We start from the raw sequence: 24,935 nt of genomic DNA, 5'->3' as shown, positions 1-24,935 counted from the left end.
TTAAGGCTATTGTTAAGTTGGGTTTTATAAGGTGACTAAGAGAGATCTTTGACAGAGCTGATGAGTTGGTGTACAGAATTAGATGAATTTAATTTTGATAGTGTATAAATTTAAAAACTTATAGTATTGCAGATCTGGCCGGATAACCATCTGCCAGGAGTTCAAGGTGTTCTTTAGTATACTATTTTCCCTCTGTTTATTTGATTCCCCTTGTTGAAGAAAGGAGAGAGAGAGAGAGACAAAGAGACACAGAGGGGACGGTTAAAATTGGTAATGCAAGTCCAAGATATTTCAGCTTTCTATTTGACATGCTACGGATATTGTGTAATAGTTATATAATAGATTATCTTCTGGGATTTCAAATCCTCTAATATCCTTCTAGAAGAGCAATGGAATGCAAATCTATCAGATTTTGCATTGGCGAGGTTGTGCCCTTCAGAAGGATTAACCTATGTCTCAACAGCAGTGTGATCATACAAACTAATCCGTGACTTAATTGACTACATACCAACTTTGAAAATAAACATAACATCTTTTAAAGAGAACTCATATGGGAGTAGGACCTGAAATCTGCCAACAGATTTTTCCAATTCAATGCAATATTAAATTAGGACTTTTTTGGGTTGTTCTACCTACTTGTGAGCCTATCGTTTTCTGATAAAATGCATAGCTATGTTAATTTAGTATGAGTATTTCTTTAGTTAATTTCTCAATTTTCATGTAACTGTCACATTTAGTATGATTATTTTCTATACATTGCAGCTCATATTGTAGAAGATTATATATAAACAGATGACACAATAGCCAAAATGTGATTTTTTTTATTAAGAAGAAGAAATTTTAATTTTGTCCATTTGAAGTTAAAATTATCATGGGAAGACCGTAGTTTTCCTTTCTGATGTAGTTTGTTGGCAACCACAAAAGCTTGAGCATAACAGTAGCAAATGTTGTCAAATGAAGGGATGTATACTTTGTGCTCACTATTTGTTGGCCTATGAAGTCCCCATTTTGTATATCTGACATATTTTTCTTTTCTTGTTATATCACTTCACAAAGGAGAGAATACGGTCAATATGCTCTTCAAAATCATGGGTTAACTAAATTAGGATTGAGACCGGATATGGTATTGCACCGAATGCAATGCTTTTCAATGATTGAGATAAAAAAGTTCTTAAAAAAAAAAAAAAAAAAAAAAAAAAAAAAAAAAAAACTTTCAATTTCAATTATTAGATGAAAAAAAGTTAAAAAGGTAAAAAGTTCAAAAGTTCAAAAAGTTTGTTAGGGAATTAGAGGTATTGCACCTAAATCTCAACCCAATAAATTGTATTTACTTTCAATATTTTTTCTTTGCCTAACATTGATTTATTTAAAGCTTTTGGAAAATTATACTGTACTCCTGAAGTACAATAATGTCTAACATAAATAATGAGTCCCATCTAAATTTTTAATTAGTGAAACCAATTATTATGTGAAAGAAGGGATTGTAACATTATTGTACTAAAAAAAGTTTATATGCAATCCTCTTTAAAAAAAAAAAAGAGGGTGTTTTGTTAAGAGAGGGGCTAGTGGTTAAGGGTGATATTGGTCAAGTGGTTAAATGAGTTTAATTGGTCAAGAAACGTCATCTTTATAAACTGAAGTAATGCTATCTATATACAAAATATATATATATATATATATATATATATATAAAATAATGACAACATATTTGACATCATTTAATTGGCAAAGTTTTTACTAGTTTTCACTATGTGAGAGCTTCTACCACCCCATTTTGTACGTCAGGAAAAACATCTACAATGACATTGACTTGTTTTGGCACAAAAAGTGTAAAGTGTAAACGACTGGAGCAAAATTAAGAATAGCAATAAAACTTTCAACTTTCAAGTGGTCCAGTTACCAAACACCAATTGGTTCGATATTTTCGACATTAGACGTACTGTCAGTTTCTCAAGAAAACCTTTGTCAAAAAGACAGTGATTGATCACTTAAATCTTACATAGAATTTCATACATGAATTTCAAGTTGCTTTGAAAGATATTATTTTTAAACTCTAGACCAAATTTCAAAAGACAAACTACCTTGGAAAACTGAAAAGGGTAACAAAGGAGAACCACACACAAAGTTGTTCCAACTAAATTTCTATTTCCCTTCTTGCCTGGAAACCCAAAAACAAGGAATTTAGTACCATACTTGATTATAGAGATAACACCTATGATGTTACGGAAGCCTGAAAAAAGTACACACGATACTCTCTTAATGGAATAGAAATTAAATTATTAGCTTCTGATAGTAAACCTCAAATCTACGAAGGGTTTCCTTAAATCCACTAGGGGTTTTCCTGAATCCACAAGGAGATAAAAACTGAAATCTACTGGAAGAAAATTTGACAAAGCATCTGTATTTATTGATAATAGTATGATTTGCCTCTGACGGCTACAAAATATATAAATACTGAGAAAAACGTCTAAAACCCTAATTCGCACTAATTACCCAATTAGGTGACAAAATACCGAAATTTACCAAAAATTGCAAAATTGAGTGAAATGCAAAATTATAAACTACTAACCTTAAGGGTCATTCTAAAATAGACGGAATCTTATTCTAACTTTTAAACTAAAAGTTATTAAGGAAAAACAAATATTACTATAAATAGAAAAAACACTGTTTTTGGGGCCTTAATGAAGGAATTTGTCTAAACTTTGACGACGTTCATGATATCATGATTCTAGATCAGAATGTCGTTTCCTTTCAACCTGCCAAATTTCATGCAGTTCCAACATTGTTGTCCCAATGCCCCTTATTGGCACCCCCACTTTGATCTTGCGTTGTGACTTCTGGCACCCCTGCCCTTACTACTCTAAGAAAGCATGTGTTGTCTGTTCTACATCAATCTATAACGAGATGGGTTTGCACCTGTCTGCAAAGCTTTGTTGTGTAGCAAATGTGACCAGCAATGTAATTGGCAAAGGGAAAGGCAATGCAAAAAGGTGCAAAGTTCAAAAGGAGAGGGACAACAAAACGGACACAGCCGCACCTAAAATCTTCAATTCATTACCTAACGGCTATCAGGAAGACAGTCCCCTCTCCATCATGTGATGTATGTAAAGAAAAAAAAAAAGCGAATCATCTTACTTTCTGGAATATACAATAATAATAGCTTTTGACAACAAACACTATCATTTAAATCCCAATGCATTGTAACTGGAATAATAATAAGCTTTGTTCAAATATTTTATTCTCATCCAAGCATCTTATGTTGGTACTGGTGAATACCTATATATATATACATATATTGGTTGTACGAACAACACTCTCATAAGCTTTGTTCAATATTTTATTCTCATCGAATCAGTATTTTATTATTTCTTGTTTTCATAATTGTGATAAAAAAAATTGAGTGTTTTGAAAAATAAGAGAAAAAAAAGTATAAAGAAATAATATTTAAATGAAATAGAGTTCTAAATAGAGAATCTTTATGTTGGTGTAGAGAGAGAAAATTCCCGATCTATCACAAGCTGACACGTCATACTACCAAGTTCACAAAATATAGCCAATTACAAAGCACCATGTATTGCTGCTAGGTTTAGCTATCACTACTCAAAAACCAACAGAAATTTGCCAAGTGTCATGCAAAAACCAATCACACATCACCACGTGTAAACAATGACACAAGCAGTCCAGCACGTGTAAGTGATAACACAAGCAATCCAGCATGTGTAAGCGATGACATAAGCAGACCAATCAAGCTGTGACATGTATCACCAATCAGACTCCACCACATGTCGCTCACCCACCCCCAAACTCCTATAAATAGAAGCCTTCCTAAGGCATTTAAAGAGAGACCAAGACACCAGGAAGAGATCTTGAGTTCAGAAGTCCAGAAGCTCTGCTAGAACCAAGCCCTGAAGCCTCCAAGAACTTCAAGAACTTCAACTTCGAATACGAAGAACCTTCGAAGAGAAATCATCCAAATCATCTTCCTAGATCTCAAAGGTCACTGGAATGAAGCTCGAAAACCTCTAGACACTCCCAGAAACTATAAATTGGTGAAGTTCTATGGATTCAAGCCTCCAAAGCCCCAAAGAATTTCCGCCACAAACCTTCAAATACGAAGAACATTCGAAACAGAATCATCCAAACTACCTGCCTAGATCTCAAAGTTCACTGAAATCAAGCTCGAAAGCCTCCAAAAACCTCAACAAACCACAAATCAGTGAAGCTCTACAAATTCAAGCCTCTAAAGCACCGAAGAACTTTCACCACAAACCCTCAAAAAGAAAGAACGCATGAAGAACACAAAGAACACGAAGAATACACAAAGAACGTGAAGAATAAAGAATTTCTAACAAGCTCATAGCCAGAGATTCATTATAATTTCGTTTCAAAAGTCTTTAATCCATTCCTCAGCCAAATTGAAGGATATCTTGTGTTCAAATCAAAATCACATTACCACAATTCGAATCAACAAATCTTTCAAGGAAATCGAATTAGAGGATCACTCTTTTGTAATCACAGAAAATTGTACTACACATTCATCAATACAAATTCATATTTGTGAAACTATTTTACTTGCTTGACTTATTTTGAACCGAGAAATTTAGTCGTCCACGTACAGTTGGTAAAAAGGAAAAATTACTAGCTAAAAATTTTTTTTTAAAAAAAAAAAAAAAAGTTCTTATTCTAAAATAGGCAGAAATTTTTTGATGAGCTTTTTTTTTCTTTTTTTTTTTTTTTTTTTGAGAAGAAATTTTTTGATAAGCTGATACCAATGCATACGAATGTAGATTCTTTATAATATGGATTCATATCTCTACAGTGTGGCAAAAGTATAAAAAAAAATAACAAACTAATAACTTTATTATAGTACGTATGGAGGAGTCAACGTGGGTCACCACGGAGATTTATCCTAAGAATCTAACAAATAGGATTTATTATTATTTATTTTTATTGGATTTCATTTTTAAGTGATAAATTAGCAAAACCCAAGCAGGATCTAAGCTTTGTGGAGGGTAGGGCTTGTATATTTTTCACTTTTCTAGGCTTTGTTGTGTAGCAAATGAGACAAACAATATAATTGGCGCAAAGGCAATGCAAAGTTGAGAAGTTCAAAAGTGAACAAAAGAACGGACAAAGCCGCTCCTAAAATCTTCAGTTCATTCCTTAACGTCTAACAGCTACAAGCAACGATGGGTACTAATGAGCGTCAAAAATAGCCAATAGAGAACTAAGAGAAGACAGCATATACTCTCCCGCATGTAATGTATGTTAAAAAGAAAAGGCCAACCATCTTACTTTTTAGTGCGTTTGGATGATAGGATTTGGGCATGTAGATTTGGATTTCAAAATCCATAAGACATTAAACCTATAAAATTTACAAGGCATTCCAGAATACAATATTAATAATTTTTACAATCCAAAAGGCCTAACCCAATGGATATGAGCTCAACTATGTTATATTAACTACTTATTATTCTTAGTAATATCCAATGTGGGATTTCACTATTTAACTAACTACACTACTTACATGTAAATACTCAAAAGACTAAAGCCAATGGGTATGAACTCAATTATGTTATATTAATTACTTATTCTTTCTATTAATATCCAATGTGGGACTTTACTACTTAACTAATCATACTACTCATATATATATATTCCTACAATTTAGATGAATGTCAATATAATTACAAATATTTAAGAGTGTCTCAATTAGAAAACACATTAAAAATAAATGAACCATACATATCGACAATAACAACTTCATAATCATAAATTGCTTTAATACTAAATAGAATAGCAAAGGATGGAGGCACCTACCTAGGGGTAAGAGCACTAGCATTAGGTGTTGTAAAAAAAAAGTCATTTTAACACATCAAAAAGCTACTTTATTATTTTAATACACCATTTTACAATACACCCTACGTCACATATTCTTCAATTCAATACATTAAAATAATATTTACTTAAAACTCAACTCAATAGAGTCAATACAAAACACAGTGCCACCAACCAACAGCCATCGCCACTGCAACAACCACCACATCGTTTACAACCCAAAACACAACTCAAAACAAAACCAACCAAACCCAGCCAAATACCTACAACAAACCCATTACAAAACCCACAATCACCAACAGACTAACAACCACATACCACCGTACAAAAACACCAACCACCATTGTACAACCACAACCACCATACAACAACAATCACAACACCCATGATAGGGCAAAAATGTATTGACTCCTTGCAAATTAATTAATTACCCAAGTTAATTAATTAGGTTCAATTACATGCAATGACGTGGTAGCACGAACAAATCACCAATTAAACTAAATACAGTAGAAATTAAATTTGACACGGTGATTTATTTACAAATGGGGAAAACCATCAAGGCAAAAACCTCATTGTGTGATTTCAAGGTTACTACTTCCAAGAATCCATTAATCAATAATCAAGTGATTACAATTAAAAGGAATCTTACCAACTACCCTTGGCTTATCCCAAATTACCAACCTACAGTTAAATCTTCACTCCAATACCCAATTGGACTTGATCTTGTAATGACACTCTTTCCGTTTAATGCATGAATCCCAGTACGTGACTAACCAATGATGTATGGATCCCAGTACGTGACTAACTCCAGCAACTTGAAGAAGGTTGTTGGCTACAAAGTTCTTCATTTCATGCACAATGAAAATCAGGAAGCTCCTTGGTTACAAAACCCTTTGACGTAAAAGCGCAGCAACTTCTTTTAGAGAGAATAAGGCATTAGGTCACTCAATGCATATGCAATGGCCTTTAAAATAATCCTTATATATGTTTAAGGTTGTGAGAAAAGAAACCTTACACAAATATACAAGAATCTGCATGCAATCAGATCTGAAAAGTCTGATTTCATAATTCTCAAAGAAACAGCTTGTGTCAATCTTCAACATTAATTCTCGATAGAAAGGATTCTGTCAAAACTTTCGTCGAGCTTTAGTGAACAACTTTTTCTTCACTTGTTTCTTGATCAAATCTTCATGGCTTTTACACTTAACTTGAACTCTTGTTTCTTAAAGTACTAAACTCATCTTAGATCTACTCAATTACAAGTAAAGTGCATTTTGTCAAAGAATTAGCCAATTACATAAAATATGTCCTTAACAATCTCCCCCTTTGGCAATCCATAACAAAATCACAACAAAACAAATAATCATAAGAGAAGTCTTAAATCACTAAACTCATAACCACTTGTTGTATTACAAAATAAATCTATCCCTACTACAAACTCTTGAAAAACTTTGCAAGAAGATCATTCATGGCAAGATAGACTTTCACAACCTATCTTTCTGAAACACTTAAACAAAACTCATCAAGCATCATGTGTGAAATAGAAATAAAGATTGCGTGCATAAAGAAACATGCGTATAAAGATAGAGAAGAAACAACACATGTAGAGATAGGTGAAGAGAAACATACATCATCATCATATATGAAAATAAGTACAATGTATGTTGTACGGGGTATGGCCTTAAGCCCATTGGGCCTTGGCTTGATCGTTCTTAAGGACCAAAGCTGAGCCCAAATCTCATAATAAGTCCAGATCGTTTTGGGTATACGATAGACAAGCCCGTGTCCGGCCCATTATGACTTGCTCAGAGATGCCTTTGCTCGGAACAGTCCACGGCCCCGACAGCTCGGTATTGCCTTGGGGAGTATCATTGCTGAGCAATCTTTTGGAAGGGAAACTCAGTTCCAATGCCACTACCACTGCTTCCAATGGGGCATATTCCTTGTCAGGAATAATCACCTTGGACCCCACACGAACAAGTAAGACCAGAATGTAATCATGAAATCCCCACCCACCTTAAGCTATAAATAGAGGAAGTGAGTGTAGAAAGGGGGTTGGCAATTCTGAAGAGAAAATAGAGAGAGAAAGAGAGAGAGAGAGAGAGAGAGAGAGAGAGAGAGAGCTAGTAACACCAAGGGGGAAAGTAACACAGAGAGGGAAGTAAGGGTGTTCGCAAGAGCTGAGAGGTGTCGTAGGGTCACTTGGCAAGGAACTACCCTTAGTAGGAAACACTAAACCCACTCTACAAGTAAGTTGTGAGCCCAACTATAAGCCAAGTCCGCCAAGCAGAAGTTGGGTACGCACAATTGGCGCTGTTTGTGGGGATCTCCTACGTAGCTGTGATTCTGCCGAGATTTGTGCGGGGAAAATGTTCGAAAGACAATCTGGGAGTTACACTAAAAGTGGCTCTGGGAGACCTTCGCGGGGATCCACTTGGTGGGAAAGAAGGCAGAAGAGGCGCAAAGACAGAGAGTATGAGCAAGGCGAAGAGCAGTCTGGTCTTGGAGAAAGGTCGTTTCAAACACATTAGACATTATTAGCTACCTCGGGGTATGAGCATTTTGACAAAAGGGACGAGTTACTTGAATGCTTGCGTAGGTTGGTAAGGGATTTGAAGTTGAAAGCAAGAGGTAGGTGTCGGAGAAGAGACTGCAAGGAGCGTGCAGAGGGGTCAGTTAGTGTAGGAGGAGGCTATGGAGAGGTGTCCCATCAATCTGATTCCCATCTACAACGGGATCGGTCTCGAGAGTACGCAGATCGGGACTTAATTTCCTCGAAAGGATGACGACCCCAAAATGCTGCCATAGATGCTATAAGCCAAGCATTGCGTAGAGCTACTCAATCGTCATTCTCAAGAGATATTGAACGGGAACCTATGCCGAGCCAATTCACTAGACCTCCATTTAACTCTTATGACAGGAAAATGGATTTGGTAGAGCATGTAAGCCATTATATCTAGATGATGTCTTTGCATAGTCATAACGACGCGTTGATGTGTAAGGTGTTTCCTTCAACTCTTGGGCCCACCGCTTTGAGGTGGTTCAATGGGTTGAGGAAGGGCTCGATTCATAGTTTTGCTGAGCTAATTCAAGACTTCGAGGTCCGGTTTATGACCTGCAATTGGGTGTCGCAACCCGTGGACACACTGCTTTCTATGAAAATGGGAGCCTAGGAAACTCTTCACAGCTATACTAGCCGGTACTAGGAACTGTACAATGAGATTGGTGGGGGTAATGAAAAAATTACAGCAAGCACTTTCAGCAACCTCAGCAAGGGGGCTTTCAGTCGAGGCCTCGGAAGGATTTGAGGATCTAGGAACCGGGCACACAAGTAGGGGAAGTGAACGTGATGTTCAAGGAGCCAATACACAGAATCGTGGATCGAATTAAGAATGAGCCATACTTCCGATGGCCAAACAAGATAGGAGGTGACCCATCGAGGAGAAATCAGAACTTGTACTACATTTATCATAGGGATAAGGGTCATACCACCTAACAATGCATGGTGTTAAAAGATCATTTAGAGCAATTAGTAAAGGCGGGGTACTTAAAAGAGTTTGTTGTAGACCCAAGAAACCAAGAGGCCGGGCAGGGTACACGACCTTGGGGGAACCCTCTTCCACCCCCTTTAGGAGTGATAGAGGTCATCCATGCAGCTTCATTGGGTACCTTAGCGACCAAGAGGAGAGGGGTACTAGCAGTGATTCTGGTGGAGAGTCGTTCGAATGAATAACCCTCCGAGAAGAAGTTGAAACTTACTCGGGAGCCCATTGCCTTTAATGATGATGATCTAGAAGGAACAATCTAGTTGCACGATGATACTTTGGTGATCACAGCCCAGATAAACGGTTTTATAGTGAAGAGGGTATTGATAGACCACGGAAGTGGTGCTAAAGTGATGTATCCCGACCTATTCAGGGGGCTTGGCTTGAAGAATGAGGATCTCTCTAAGTACGACATGCCCCTGGAGGGGTTTGATGGTCAGATGGTGATCCTAGAGGGGCAAATTTCGCTCCCCGCAAATATGAAAGATAAGGAAGTAATGGTGACCTTTATAGTGGTCAATTCATTTTCTTTATATACGGCGATTCTCGGAAGGCCATGGATTCATGCGATGGGGGCAATTCCCTTCACCCTGCATGTTAAGGTCAAATTCCGCACCGAGCACGGCATTGTTATAGTAAAGGGAAACTAGCAAGTGGCCAGGCAATGCTTGGTGGCCACTGTTAACCAGGAGATTAAACAAAAGGAACTTGCCGAGAAGGCTCACTTATAGCAATTATATGAACCCAATAAGCGAATAGGGGCTAGTTGTGCCGAGGACTTGATAAGAGTAAGGATACTGTCGGACGAGGATAGGAGTTTTCAGATAGGAGTAGGTATGAAGGACAAAGATAGGGTGGAGATGTTGTTATTACTTGTACAGAATGTGGATGTATTTGCTTAGAGCCCATACAAAGTGCACGGGGTAAACCCCGAGTTTATAATTCACAAGCTTAACGTAAATCCATTATTCCCTCTCAATAAGCAAAAGCCAAGGAGGTCAGCTAAGGAACACGTCGAAGCAGTCAAGCAAGGAGTCAAGAGGTTGAAAGAGATAGGGGCAATAAAGGAGGTTTTCTTTCCAAAATAGCTTGCGAATACCATGGTGGTAAAAAAGAAAAAGGGTAAATGGAGGGTTTGTGTAGATTTTACTAATTTGAACTTAGCATGTCCAAAAGACCCTTTCCCCATGCCGAAGATCGATCAACTGGTAGATGCTATGTACGGGCACTCGAGGATGAGTCTTCTGGACGCTTTCCAGGGTTATCATCAAATTTCCCTAGCTACCGAGTATCAGGAAAAGACAGCGTTCGTTTCTCCTGATACCAATTACCACCATACCGTGATGTCGTTCGGTCTAAAAAATGTTGGAGCCACTTATCAACGGATAATATAAAGGATGTTCAGGGATATGATTTGGCGTACGGTGGAGGTATATATTGACAATATGCTGGTTAAAAGCAAACAGGAGAAGGGGCATAGTGATGATCTTAAAGAAGTGTTCGGAGTGCTCCAGCGGCATAAGCTGCGCCTCAATGCTGACAAGTGTGCTTTTGGAATAGGGGTTGGCAAGTTCCTTAGGTATATGATCTCTTACCGAGGAATAGAGGTCAATCCCAATCAGATTAAAGCCGTAAAGCGCCTCAAGCCACCGAGTAATCCAAAGGAAGTCCAGGTGCTGACCAGCATGCTAGCCGCCCTATAAATCGGTTCATTTCCAAGTTTTCAGACCAATGCCATCCATTTTACCAGCTTCTGAAAAAATGGAAGGGATTCCAATGGAATGAAGAATGTGAAAAGGCTTTTCAGGATTTAAAAGAATATTTGGTACAGGCACCTATGTTGTCAGCCCTAGAGCCCGGTGAAGATTTATTCATGTATCTTTCGATATCCGAGCATGCCTTGAATGTCGTGCTGTTGAGGGATCAAGGTATGCAACAGCCCATATATTATGTCAGTAAAACTTTGGTCAATACCGAGATGAGGTATTTGTCCCTAGAGAAGTTGGTGTTAGCACTAGTACATGCTACAAGGAAGCTGCCCCATTATTTTCAAGCTCATACCATCTATGTATTAACCGAGTATCTCTTGCAGTCATTATTGAAGAGATCTGATTTCACAAGTAGGATAGCCAAGTGGAGAATTCGGTTGGGCTCTTTTGACATTAGGTACAGACCTAGGAGTTCGGTGAAGGGTCAGGTTCTCACTGATTTTGTTGCAGAGTTTTCCCCGATAAGGGAGATGGAGATAGTTTGTCATGTAGAGTTTCACTCATGAAAGGTATTTGTGGACGATGCGTCTAGAGCACTAGGGGCTAGGGCTGGAATTGTCATCATTACCCCCGAAGGGATATGGCTAGAACATTATTTTAGGTTGGGTTTTAGGACTTCCAATAACGAAGCTGAGTATGAAGCCTTACTTGCCAGATTGAGAGCTGTTTTAGATCTGGGTGCTTGGGAAGTAGAGGTTTACTCGAATTCTTGGTTGGTGGTTAATCAGGTGCAGGGCAGTTTTGAAGCTAGGGATCCCTAGATAATAGAGTACTTGCGGTTGGTAAGGCAGATTATGAGCCAATTTCTGAAGGCAAAGGTGGTTCAAATGGTCGGGGGCAGAACTGGTGAGCCGACTCTTTGGCCACTTTGGTGTCATCATTGATTGAAGAGGTGCCCCAGTTAATCAAAGTGGAGCTGGTTGCACAACCGAGTATTGACGCAAGGGTAGGTGTTTCAGTAGTGGAAATATTCGAGCCGTGTTGGATAGATTTGATCATTGACTTTCTAGCCAAGGATCGAGTGCCAGACAATGAAAAAGAAGCAGGCAAGGTACACTGGGTGGTTACTTGGTAATGGCTATCGGCAGAACGTAAGCTGTATTGGAGGTCTTTCGGGGGGTCTTACCTTCAGTGCTTGCCTTTCAGCAAGGTTGATGAGCTTTTAACCGAACTCCATAAGGGGGTGTGTGGAAATCATGTTGGGGGATGTTCATTGGTTCACCGAGCAATGACCCAGGGGTTTTGGTGGCCACAAATGCATAAGGATGCCTCCGAATATGTACGGAAGTGCGAGTAGTGTCAAAAGTACGCCCCATTGACCCATCAGTCGGCAGGAGGTCTGAATCCTATCAGTAGCCCATGGCCTTTTATGCAGTGGGGGCTAGACATTATTGGTTTGTTCCCTTGAGCTACAGAAAACTGCAGATTTGTACTAGTAGTTGTGGGCTACTTCACTAAGTGCGTGAAGGCTGAGGCATTGGCTAATATCTGGGATGTAGATGTCAAGAAGTTTGTGTGGAGAAACATAGTAACAAGATTTGGAGTACCAGTGTCCCTGGTATTTGATAACGGGTTGCAATTTGATAGTAAAACCTTCCACAAGTTCTGTAATGATCTTGGTATTAAGAACAGGTATTCCACCCTGATGTATCCGTAGAGTAACGGTCAAGCTGAGGCCACTAACAAAGCAATTGTAAACAGGTTAAAGAAAATATTTGAGGGTACTAAGGGTAGGTGGGCCGAGGAATTGCCCAAAGTTTTGTGGGCATACTGGACGACTCCCGAAAGGTCCACAAGAGAAACTCTGTTTTCTCTAACATACGAAACGGAAGCAGTCAAACTAGCTAAGGTAAATTTGTGCAATGCTCGGGTTTCAGGATTTTCCCCCACCGAGAATGATGAGTTAATGGTAAAGCAGTTGGACTTGTTAGAGGAATACTGGAAATCAGCAACCATACTAGCACTGGAGACTTGGTACTACAGAAAGTAGTAGGAAATACACAAGACGTCAATGCGGGAAAGTTAACCCCGACCTGGGAAGGGCCATATAGAATTACGGCCACTGCTAGGGCAGGAGCATACTATCTGGAAGACTTAGATGAAAGACCACTTCCCTGGCCATGGAATGTTCACAGTTTGAAAAAATTTTACCATGAACCATTGGTGTGTAGAAACTTGGGGTGAGTATAATATAATAGGTGAACAATGTTATGTAATATGTAAATTATGTTTATGCATGCAGGTGTATTCATACTCTTGGCTTCATCATTATTAACTTGCCGACTAGTGAAGGACAGAAGCTTGTACTTGGTTCGATCCTATTCACCGAACAGGTGGAAACCTAACATTTATTTTCTCTAAGGACAAAAGTCTGTGCTCAGTTTGATCCTAATCACCGAACAGGTGAAAACCTTATGTAAATTTTGTTAAGTACAAAAACCTGTGCTCGGTTCAAATCTAATTACCGAGTAGGCAAAAACCTAATGTTTATTCTTTCTAAGGACATAAACCCATTTTTAGTCCGATCCCGGTCACTAAACGGGTAAAGGCTTAGGTTTTATCTTTTCTAAGGACAGAAATGAAAGAGTAATCCTTATCACCGATTAGAGGTAAACTTTAATTTGTTACCCGATCATTACAAATGAAAGAGTAAGATATGGCAGAAATAATTTGACAACAATGCAACAATTATTTATAAATGTGGTTAAAATAGATGTCATGTCACCATTTCAAGGTGAATAATTCAACGAGATAAAATAAACGCAAATTAAAGTTTAACTAATGTTTTGTCACCACATCCCGGTGACCATAAGCAAAACCAAACAAAGGAAAAATAAATGACAGAAAAAACAAAGAGGTACGGTAAGGTAAACATCTTCTTCATACTTGGGCGGCAGGGTCAACAGACTGAGACAGGTTGGCATCCTTAATAGGCTGTGCTAGTGTTTCTTCGCTAGGCTGAGCGGCGGGGAATGGTTGAGCTTGAATATCCTCGACAGGCTGGGCACTGTACAATGCAGCATTAAGGTTACTGGTGACTTCGAGATCAACCAACTCCACATGAGTGTCAATCTTGCACACCAGCTCCCTCATGCTGGGGGTATCCTCTTTGTCAGCACCGAAGGGATTTTGAATGGGGGGAGGAGGCTCTGGGAAGGGGATTTGCTTAGGATTCCTTAGTGGAGAATCGTCAGGCACTCCCATGGCTTGCAAAGCGGCCATCCATCCTTCCCCAAACCTATGCCGCCGGGCTTGATAGACAATGGGTTCCATGGAGTTCTCGGCGTCCATAAAGCCCTCGTTATATCACTTCTCCTCACAAGCTTCAAGGGCCACCTTGAGGTTGGCAATCTCATCAGCCTGTGCCAAATTTAAGCTTTCCACCTCGGCCAATTTAAGTTCTGTTCCCCCCAGTTTCACGTCCTTCTCTGTCAGCCTTTTCTCTACCAATATCCGGGCCTTCTTGGACACCTGAGCCTCCTTCTCGATGGCCTCGGCAGCCTTGCCCTTATCCTTTGCAGTGGAAACGACAACATCTTTCAAAGCCTTTTCCCACTCAGTGTCCTCAGTAGCCTCCTTCAACTAGTCCTCTATTACATGAACCAATTGTGCGGCCTAGTAGTACAATGACGATGAACATGAGAAAGAAAAGAAATGCAAGTACATTCGTGCAAGAGAGATGGAGATGCATTACCGCTGTTGTGTGCCACTATGGGCAGCTAGAGACTCATTAGTGCCGCTAGAGAAAAAATGCACATCTTCGGAAAGTGCAAGACCTTGTGCCAGGCTTCGAGCAACACGTCCACCTTCACCTGGGGCCTAGGTCCTAACACTGACCATCACAGGAAGGGGCTTATTCCGGAGCCTGAAGATAGTTTGCCAACCCGCTTCTGGGCGAGAAGAGGACGCCACATTGTACCCGGCTTGCATGGTTGAGCAAGCACCGCCAGCAAGTTCCTTGATGACTATGCCTTCTAATGTACAAGGTGGTGGGGTTTTCAGAGGAGCATCTGAGGCTCTCGACGGCTGGTTGACTGTGCGTTGCCTTTTTCGGGTTCTGGTAGGAGTAAGAAGGAGGAATTTGATCCCTGTCTTGGGTTTGTTGCTGTTGCGTTGCTGGACGGGCACCAAGCAAAAAACGGTCGAGGGTCATTGATTGTTTGACCACCATCTTGTCTTTGCCTTGGTCGGTGTCTACTTCGAAAGAGCTTACTAACTCAACTGCTTCTTGCTCGACTAGGTGAACTTAGGCTTGGGGCTGTTCAATAAGTCTATGGACAATACGATTATGGAAAACGGAATTTACTGAATTGTCCCTCACCGGTACTAGTGATTCTGCTCTAACTATCCAGGGACCAAAATCCCGAGCTTTACCTACAGTAAGATTGGGAGGAAGAAAATTGGGATGTTGTACATCAATATACGACAGTAAGGGGCTGTCCACCAACAGGGCTTGTCCGAAGAGCTGCCAAGTTAAGTAGACTAGATTACAACCGAGTATGAGATGAAATGCCTGGAGCTACCCATCTGAATTCACAAATATCTCTTATCGGAGTACAAAATTTAGATCTCTTATGTGCACAACTCTGATGTCCGGCTTAAACCTTTTACCGTCTACATCAAAATAAGACGAAAATAGGTTAACACCTGTCTCAACTAAAATAAGGACGAATGAAACACCAAAATCAAAACAATTAAATATGTAGGATACCGACCAACATCACACGACGAAGTTGGGCAAATGAGCTCGCCAGCGAGCCAATTGCCGCTCACTCGGACATATTCTCCCGCTAAGTTGCTATTAGAGTCGAGAAAGCATGATATGAGTCGTACCCGTACATCCCTAACCTTAAGGTAGTAGTCAGACTTAATGTTACTGCATACACTATACATAAAGTTTATGTCATGGAGATCTAATTGTAACCTGTATATTTTATTTAAGCGGCTGACGCAACTCACTACTCAGTAAAAATTAGGAGGAAATTGGTCAGGACACAAACCATAGAACCTAAGGGTACTATGCATAAGGGGGTCCATGAGAAATCTAACTCCCTCTTCCAAATTGGCCATCAGAGGGAAAAACACTACATGAGGGCATCGTTGAAGAGTGATGTCACCCTCATGGCAGTAAGCTACATATACATCCCCAGGGATATTATAAACTACCCTAAAATTAGGCAGAGTTGCTTTGGAGTCAAGAAGGTGTGAGTAACCCATTCCTAATACTAGAGTGAGGAAAAGAAATTGAAGAAAAAGAGAGGGAGTGAGGAAACATACTGGGGGCTCTAGGAAGTGGTGCTCTTGGTTGGAGAATCTATGCACGGGAGGAGTATGCTCGGCAGAGAGAAAGTTGAAGAAGTGAGGAAGCGAAAAGTAGTCTGAAAAGGCAGGAGGAACTATTTATAGGGTGAAAGAATTTAATGGAAAAGGAAGCAGGAAAACCTTTTTAAATTCATTTTTGTAACTCCCACACGTGTGGCCTTGGTTCACTGGCCGTCAGGTCATGAATATGGATAGACTTGACAGCCTGACATAATGCTCCTTTTGAAAGGCATTGATGACTATCTTGATCATTTAATGGCTGAAAATTAGACTTCCCGAGGAGTCTATAACGCCATTGATTCGCTCCTGATAACCAGACACGAATCAAGGGGGGGCTATTGTATGGGATATGGCCTCAGGCCCATTGGGCCTTGGCCTGAGCGTTCTCAAGGACCAAAGCTGAGCCCAAACCTCATAATAAGTCCAAATCATTTTGGGTATACAATAGACAAGCCCGTGTCCAGCCTATTATGACTTGCTCATAAATGCCTTTGCTCGGAATAGTCCATGGCCCTAGCAATTTAGTATTGAATTGGGGAGTATCGCTGCCAGACGATCTTTTGGAGGCGGAACTCAATTCCAATGCCACTACCACTACTTCTAGTGGGGCATATTCCTTGTCAGGAATAATCCTTGGACCCCACACGCACGAGTGAGACCAGAATGTAATCATGAAACCCCCACCCACCTCAAGCTATAAATAGAGGAAGTGAGTGTAGAAAGGGGGTTGGCAATTCTGAAGAGAAAATAGGGAGAGAGAGAGAGAGAGAAACAAACAAACAAACAAACTAGTAACACCAAGGGGGAGAGTAACGTAGAGAGGGAAGTAAGGGTGTTCGCAAGAGCTGAGGAGTGTTGTAGGGTCACTTGGCGAGGATAGTCTTAGTAGGAAACACTAAGCCCTCTCTACAAGTAAGTTGTGGGCCCAACTCTAAACCCGGTCTGCCAAGCAGAAGTTGGGTACGCACATATGTAAATATAATGGTCACAAAACCAAGGTACAGGCCAGAGGCTAATGTAATAAAAGAAGAAAATACATAAAGTCCTCACTACATTCCTCAAAAACTATGAACACTCCCCCTATCAAAAATGTCCTATACTAACTCTCCCCCTAAGTACAAGACTACTCTCAAAACCAAAACTACTCCCCCATTTTGTCACGAATTTCAACAAATCATTTTTTTTTTTAAATGGTAAAATCTATAGTTCCATATAGCAACACAATAATAATCCAATGCTAGAATATATATATAAATATATATATATATATATATAATTCTTTATATAAACACAATTATAATAAATTTCAGTTAATAATTATCAAATTTCATATTTATATAAAAAAAAAAATAAAAGCAAAAAAAATCATATTATTCTAAACTTTCTCTTACATTGCTTGGGTTGTCGACTAATTTTAAGTATAGTTTTGAGTGCTATATATGTCAATTTATCATGACAGATTGGACAAAATTATCCTGTGATTTATTCTTCAAGACAAAAGGTTAAATTTGGAGTTAGGGGTGACGCTATAGGTACTCCATGGGGTTCAAATGAGTTTGTTGACTAAAAAAAAAAACACTTTTATATATAAATAATATTTTTTTTACAATTTTAATTTACCGGTAAAAATATTTTTGTACACTTTGATCATATATCAGCCTAGCCCAAAACCAAACAACAGCGCAAATCTCTCTCTCTAGGAGTAAAGAGTGAATGTTTGTGAGTTGTGAGTGTCTCTTTCTTTATTATAAATTATAATGTATACATTTGTGCTTGTGTTTTATATGTGTATTATTATTATTATTATTATTATTTATGTGAATTGTGATGTGTCATGCGTGAGTGTGTTGTTTTGGGTTCATAACTTGATATATTCAAAATTTATTTTTATTAATTTTTTTTAATCTAGTTTTCTTAATGACTCACTAGAAAAAAAAAAAAAAAAAAAAAAAAATTTCTTGGAGTCGCCACTGTTTGCAATGTTTTTGTGTGAATCCCTTCTTGGTGTTGATAATTTGTTCGCATAACTTTCATTCTCAATATTGCTTGTGATTATTTAATTAATTGGTGTTAATAAGGTACTATCGCATAAATTTTACATAGTGATGTATCAACATTTAAACATAAAGTTTAAAAAATCATAAATATTCTGGATATTTTTTACACTTCAATATTATTAATTTGACCTTAATGACATTAATCTACAGTCTACAGACTCTACACCAATATATAATTATTATTTTTAATGAAATTGAGGATAATTTCAGTATTCTCCTAATAATTAGTGTTGCCCTAAAACTAATATCCATGATCCATCCAGACACGTGAAAAGTGTGGGTGTAGTATATGCTTTCCAGGAAGGAGCTATACCGTCACGTTTTCAATGTCAAGAAAAAGTCTAGTAGTCTACAATCGCATAATGGCTTGTTTTGGGCCTTCTGGCACAAAAAGTACTGTAAAACGAGTGGAGCAAAATTAAGGTCAGCAATAGAACTTTCAAGTTTGAAGTGGTCCACCACCAGCTAGTGTGGCGTAGTGGTTGCCCCCTTCTTGATGGCTGTGCCACGTGCCAGTGCAGGTTCGAGTCCTCGTACCCCACAGGTGTGGGGTTTGGACTTTGGTTTCTAAAAAAAAAAACAGAGCACAAGAGTGGAGTCCAAGTCGCGGGCACCATTATGTGCTGGTGGTACTCACAGGCGATGTATCTGTGGGGTGTGGTTGGTTGTGATAACACACGTGAGCTACCCTTTTCTATTCCTTAAAAAAAAAAAAAAAAAAAAAAAAAAAAAAAAAAAAAAAAAAAAAAAGTTTGAAGTGGTCCGATGACAGTGAGTCCTCTTGGTGAATTTAATTATACTAGCATGTAATTCCATGCAAACACATAAATACATTTTAAATTAAACAAAATTTTTATTATAAAAATATAAATAATTAGTCAAATTATTTTTTTTTAAATCATGTAACTCATGCATTCATGCATACATATAGATACATTTAAAATTAAATACAATTTTTATCATAAAATTATAGATAATTAGTCAAATTATTTTTTAAAGTAAACGTAATTAGTCACATACTAAAATTCTTACCTAAATTTATTACTACTTATGATCATTTTTTCTAATTTTTAATATGACAGAACATGTGGTGATTTTTGTTATATGGTGATTTTTATTTTATTTATTTATTTGAGAAACATGTGGTGATTTCTATTGAGTATATGTGATTTTTTTTAATAAAAAAAATTTATTGTTCATTAATATTAGATTCTTAGAATTTTGCACTCATTAAGTCACTTGACACAAAAATTAAAAAACTTAAGTAGACACATGGCATAAGCTTAAGTGGATAATTATGATGTAGTTCCCACATAAATTTAGACACATAACGCACAATTGGATTATAATTTCAAAATCTAATTCAATTTTCTCTAAACTTTACATATATATATAGATGACTTATAAATTTGAATTTTTTTTAGTTATATGATTGTGTTTTATATGGTTTATTATATTAGACTCTTCGTTTTCTACACTAAATTAACTAATTAATTTAGCACAAAAATTTGAAAATTTAGATTATACGGGACACATGGCACAAAATTAACTTTAATTGAAATTCAATTTTAACACTAAATTAACTCATTTGGTACAGAATTCTAAAATTTAGATTAAATGAGACATATGACGCAAAATTAGACTTTAATTGATTTCCAATTTGAAATTTAATTGAATTTTCTCTCCCCTTTATCTATATTATTATATATATATATAGATTGGTCGGTTGTCAATGGATTCAACAGTTTCCTTTACAACGTTAGACTTTGTACGAGGAATATTTTGGATATTTTTGCCTGTCAGTTTCTCACGAAAACCTTTGTTAAACATGAATTTCATGTTGCTTTGGAAGAAAGGAGAGAAAGAGACATGAAAAAAAAAAAAAAGCATGTGGGTTAAACTGGATTTCTTTGTGGTTGAGCTTAATATTTATAGCCAAATTTGTGTGGCGCCAAATCTTTCTACTAGTATTTGACGTGTGAAAGAAGTTGCTACACGTATTATCTATCCTATATCCTAAACAAAAATAAAAATCTCTGTTAGGTGCAATTGGTGTTGGAAGCAGCAGCACCACAAAACTTTTTTATTTCAAAATTGTTCATATTGAAATGCAAAAAAAAAAAAAAAGACTGATGGATATAAAAATTCCTCTTTTTCATTGTACGGTACCATGTAAATATATAAATGTTCAAATATAAATATAGAAAAAACATACGGTCAGAAACTAGCATAAAAAAAATACTGAGTGTTTCCAAATTTTTTTTTTTTTAAGATAGATAAATATAAACTTTTAAATTATTATGTATAATTTTTTTTTCAGGTCAAATTATGGATCAAAATTTAATTTTACTAGTATAAAAAAAATTCTAAGTGTTCCCAAAATATTTTTTTAAAAATAAATAAATATAAAATTTTAAATTATTATATATAAAATTTTATTTTTTTTCAAGTCAGCAGGTGGTCGTGGGACCACCCTAGCCATAAGGTGGCCGTCCGAGCTCAATACTTATTCCTCACATGTAATTTATGTTTTTTGGTCCCAACCATGTGGCATACTTTTGTTTGACGTAAGAGCTTTTGCTTTCACTGTTTTTTTTTTTCTCTGCTGAATAGCTTTTACTTTCGATTGTAATACAAGAAAACCAATGGATGGATATAAATATAAGAAGACCCTCGTCCACTTTCACTTCATATATTTTCTGTTTCTTTTACTTGTTCCTTTTGCACCCACAAAAAATGTCTATGCCACCTTCTTCCCCTCTAGTATTCTCAGTGAGACATTGCGAGCCGGAGTTAATTGTGCCTGCAGAACCAACACCTTATGAGTTAAAGCAACTATCAGACATAGATGACCAAGAAGGCCTTCGTTTTCAGATTCCATTTATAATGTTTTACTCAAACAGTAATCCATTGATGGTTCATAAAGACCCCATGAAAGTCATCAAAGCAGCTCTAGCTAAAGCACTAGTGTATTATTACCCTTTTGCAGGTAGGCTTAGGGAAGGACGTAACCGGAAACTTATGGTGGATTGCACCGGAGAAGGAATCTTGTTCGTTGAAGCTGATGCGGACATCACACTGGAGCAGCTTGGTGACACAATACAACCACCATGCCCGTATATTGATGAGCTTCTACGAGATGTTCCTGGCTCTAATGGTATAATTGGATGCCCTTTGCTACTCATTCAGGTATACATATGTTAAAGTCGTCGCTAAATTCCCTCCACTCCAAGTTATAAATTAATACCATAGATTCTGAATTCGAAAGTTAATTTTAATATGGTGGGCTGGTGAAACCATTGTTAGAGCCTAAATCAAAGTAGTTAATACCATACTCAATGTCATTTTAGTTTAATCCGAAGAACTATCCTGTTTGGTTTACATCTCACCCATATCTCATAATTCATATCTCAATTTTTATAACTCACAATTCATAAACTCATTCTCATAACTCTTAATTCCTGAACTCAACTCCAATTTTTGTTTGACACTTGATATTTCCTTTGTTTTTGGTTTGTAAAAAGTAAAGTATAACTCAATTGGTGGGGCCCTTGGTATAGTACCCTTCTCTTGAGCAATGAATACCATCCCACTTGATGAGACAATTCATTACATATGGGTCTCATTTTGTATGTGTTGTTACCAATGTTATGAATACCGTTTTAGAATTATCCGCTAATATATATATATAATTACAATTATTTTGACATTAACTAATAAACTCAATAGAGAGATTTTTGAAAAGAAATCTTAATCAACTTATCCAAGTAGTTAGATGGTTTTTAAAAAATAGTTAGATGGTTTTAAAAAAATAAATAATTAAATTAGAATAATTGGGTGTTTTTTTGTAAATAAACATGGATGTTGGGCATTGTAAAATATGAAGCTTCCAAGAAATTACCAACCCCACGTGATTGTCTTTTCACAATGACTTCCTATTTCTACTTTTTAAACCATTTCATCTTTTTTTTACTTATTACTTGGATTATGTGGTCAACTCAATAAAGCAAATAAAACACTACCCCTTACTTTGCTAAAAGTCTGAAACGCCATCTCAAGTTCACTTCTCAAAGATCTTCTTAGCTAGGTTCTAGTGGAGTTTTTGCAAAGACATGGGTTCTAACTTCTAAGAGGAAGCATACAGCCATACATAAATGATAAATCTCATTACCGTGAGCTTTTTTTGATTTTTTTTCTCTTTCTTATCTTCTTTTTCCTTTTGTTTTTTTCTCTTGATTTTTTTCTTCTCACCTTCTCATCCTTCCTTATATTTTTCCCCCTCACCGTGGCTCATAAGATTTTTCCTTGTATTCTTTCAATTTTTTTCACATGAAACTCATTTCGGCCGAATCCATAATTTCGGCCAGTATTTCCCGAAATCACCCGAAACGGTCGGAACACCTCGGAATGACCCGAAATTTGTTCCAAGGTGGAACAAGGGGGTATACCATTCTGTTTTACTTGCTGGAATGGTATTTTCCGACCATTCCAACTGGAACGGAACGGAACGGAATTAATAACAATGATTATTACTATTTTGCCTCTTAACTCAATTTTTTAAAATCTGAAAACTCATAAAACTTGATTAAATATCTCATCACTCATTCTCACTTTTTTTAGTATTGAGAGATGAGAATTGAGATTAAAAATCAAGGTAAACAAGAAAATCACTGCTGGAGCTCACAAATTTTGAGTAATAAGTGATGAAAATTAAAAATTAAGTGATGAAAATGGCTAAATTAAACACCCCTTAAATCTTTCATTTCTAGTTAATACTCCATTTTATTTTTGGGGCACTAATAATATTTTTGTTAATTTTAAATTATTTGTAAGGTTTTTGTAGTAAAATTTGTAATAGCTAACATTTATTTAATATGTTGTTTAAGGGGCACCTTTTCTGGATTTGTCCTCTTCTTGGTATCCTAAACTTTCATATAACGAATTGCAGGTGACCCGTTTGACATGCGGAGGATTCATCTTTGCGGTACGACTAAACCACACTATCAGTGATTCACTTGGATTGGTGCAATTCCTCAACACTGTTGCAGAGATTGCAAGGGGTTCATGTGTACCATCGAAACAACCGGTATGGCAAAGACATATCTTAAATGCACGAGACCCACCAAGAATTACTTGTATACATCACGAGTACGAGATGGTGAATAACAACAAAAGCACAACAATAATAGAGAACAGCAACATGGTCCATTGCTCTTTCTTTTTTGGTCCAAAAGAGATGAGATCGATACGGAAGCATCTTCCGCCACAACTTCAGACATGCTCTACCTTTGAGACACTCTCTGCTTTTTTATGGAAATGCCGCACGATCGCGCTTGAGTTTGATCCAAATGATGTTGTTCGTTTATCATGCTTTATCAATTTGCGTGGTAAGCAACGCATGAAATTGCAAGTGCCTAATGGATATTATGGGAATGCATTTGCATTCCCGACTGTACTTTCCAAGGCTGAATTACTATGTAAAAATCCATTAGGATATGCACTAGAGTTGGTCAAAAAGACAAAGGCAGAAATGAGCGAAGAGTACATAAGGTCAGTGGCGGATCTTATGGTGATCAAAGGACGTCCTCCTTATATAACAGCTGGGAACTTTCTTGTTGCTGATACAACACAAGTTGGGTTTTCAGGGATCGATTTTGGGTGGGGGAAGCCAGTTTATGGGGGTCCTAGCGGGGCCATACCATCTGTTAGCTTCTATGCAAGGTTCAAAAACAACAAAGGTGAAGATGGGGTTGTAGTACCAATACGGTTGCCTCTCCCTGCAATGGAAAGGTTTCAACTAGAGTTGTTGAAGATAACTCAGGAGCCAGTTGATCAATCCTATGGCATAATGCCAACACAAATTACGTCCATGCTCTAAAGTGACATCAGTATTGTTAGGTTTTAAATTGTTTAGCTAAATTCCGGTATCAAAATAAAATGTTTTAAAGGTTGTAATTGTTGGGAAAATGGTTTTTCCCAAGTGTTTGGTGGCTATTTTTAAGCCAAATTAAATGTGAGACTCTCGTGTCCTTTAAGGTGGATCTAAAACAGGATGTGTTCTCCTTCGTATGACAGAGCAGAACATAACCTTTTACTTTAATATTTTTATATTAGAATATAGCTATAATACTTTTTAACAAAATAAAAATATTTAAAAATATTTTTATAATTGTTCCTGTTGGCATGAAATAATCAATTAAGTTGGGAAATGATTAAAAATATAATTAGAAATTAGGAAATTTGGGTTGGATATATAGAAAAGAAGATGAAAAAATATAAAGAATTAAATAGAGAACTGCACACATATGAGCTTTAAGAAGCATTTTGACATAAGATCTGTTGCAGCTTTAATAAGCTTTTACTCTTTTCTTTTTTTTCATAAGTAGAAAAAATGAAATATTACT

At 37.3% G+C, this 24,935-nt stretch overlaps 1 protein-coding gene across 1 annotated transcript; it reads left to right on the top strand.

Annotated features, from left to right (window-relative positions):
- The first annotated feature begins 21,208 nt into the window (after positions 1–21,208).
- On the top strand, positions 21,209–24,596 carry LOC115972495 (methanol O-anthraniloyltransferase-like). The gene is made up of 2 exons (XM_031092805.1): positions 21,209–21,720; positions 23,480–24,596. The coding sequence occupies exons 1-2, from the start codon at positions 21,268–21,270 to the stop codon at positions 24,407–24,409; spliced, it is 1,383 nt and encodes a 460-aa protein (XP_030948665.1). The 5' UTR covers positions 21,209–21,267; the 3' UTR covers positions 24,410–24,596.
- Positions 24,597–24,935: the final 339 nt, after the last annotated feature.

This window comes from Quercus lobata, chromosome 12, assembly GCF_001633185.2.
Source record: "Quercus lobata isolate SW786 chromosome 12, ValleyOak3.0 Primary Assembly, whole genome shotgun sequence".
In the NCBI taxonomy this organism is placed as follows: Eukaryota; Viridiplantae; Streptophyta; class Magnoliopsida; order Fagales; family Fagaceae; genus Quercus; species Quercus lobata.
Note: the sequence above shows the minus strand (reverse complement) of the source record. Positions and strands in the feature narration are given on the sequence as shown.

Bases quoted from the DNA above. Each gene is read 5' to 3' on its own strand.
- LOC115972495 (XM_031092805.1), top strand. From the start codon at position 21,268: ATGTCTATGCCACCTTCTTCCCCTCTAGTATTCTCAGTGAGACATTGC. The intron at 21,721-23,479 runs GTATACATATGT...AACGAATTGCAG, and splicing joins GCCCTTTGCTACTCATTCAG to GTGACCCGTTTGACATGCGG.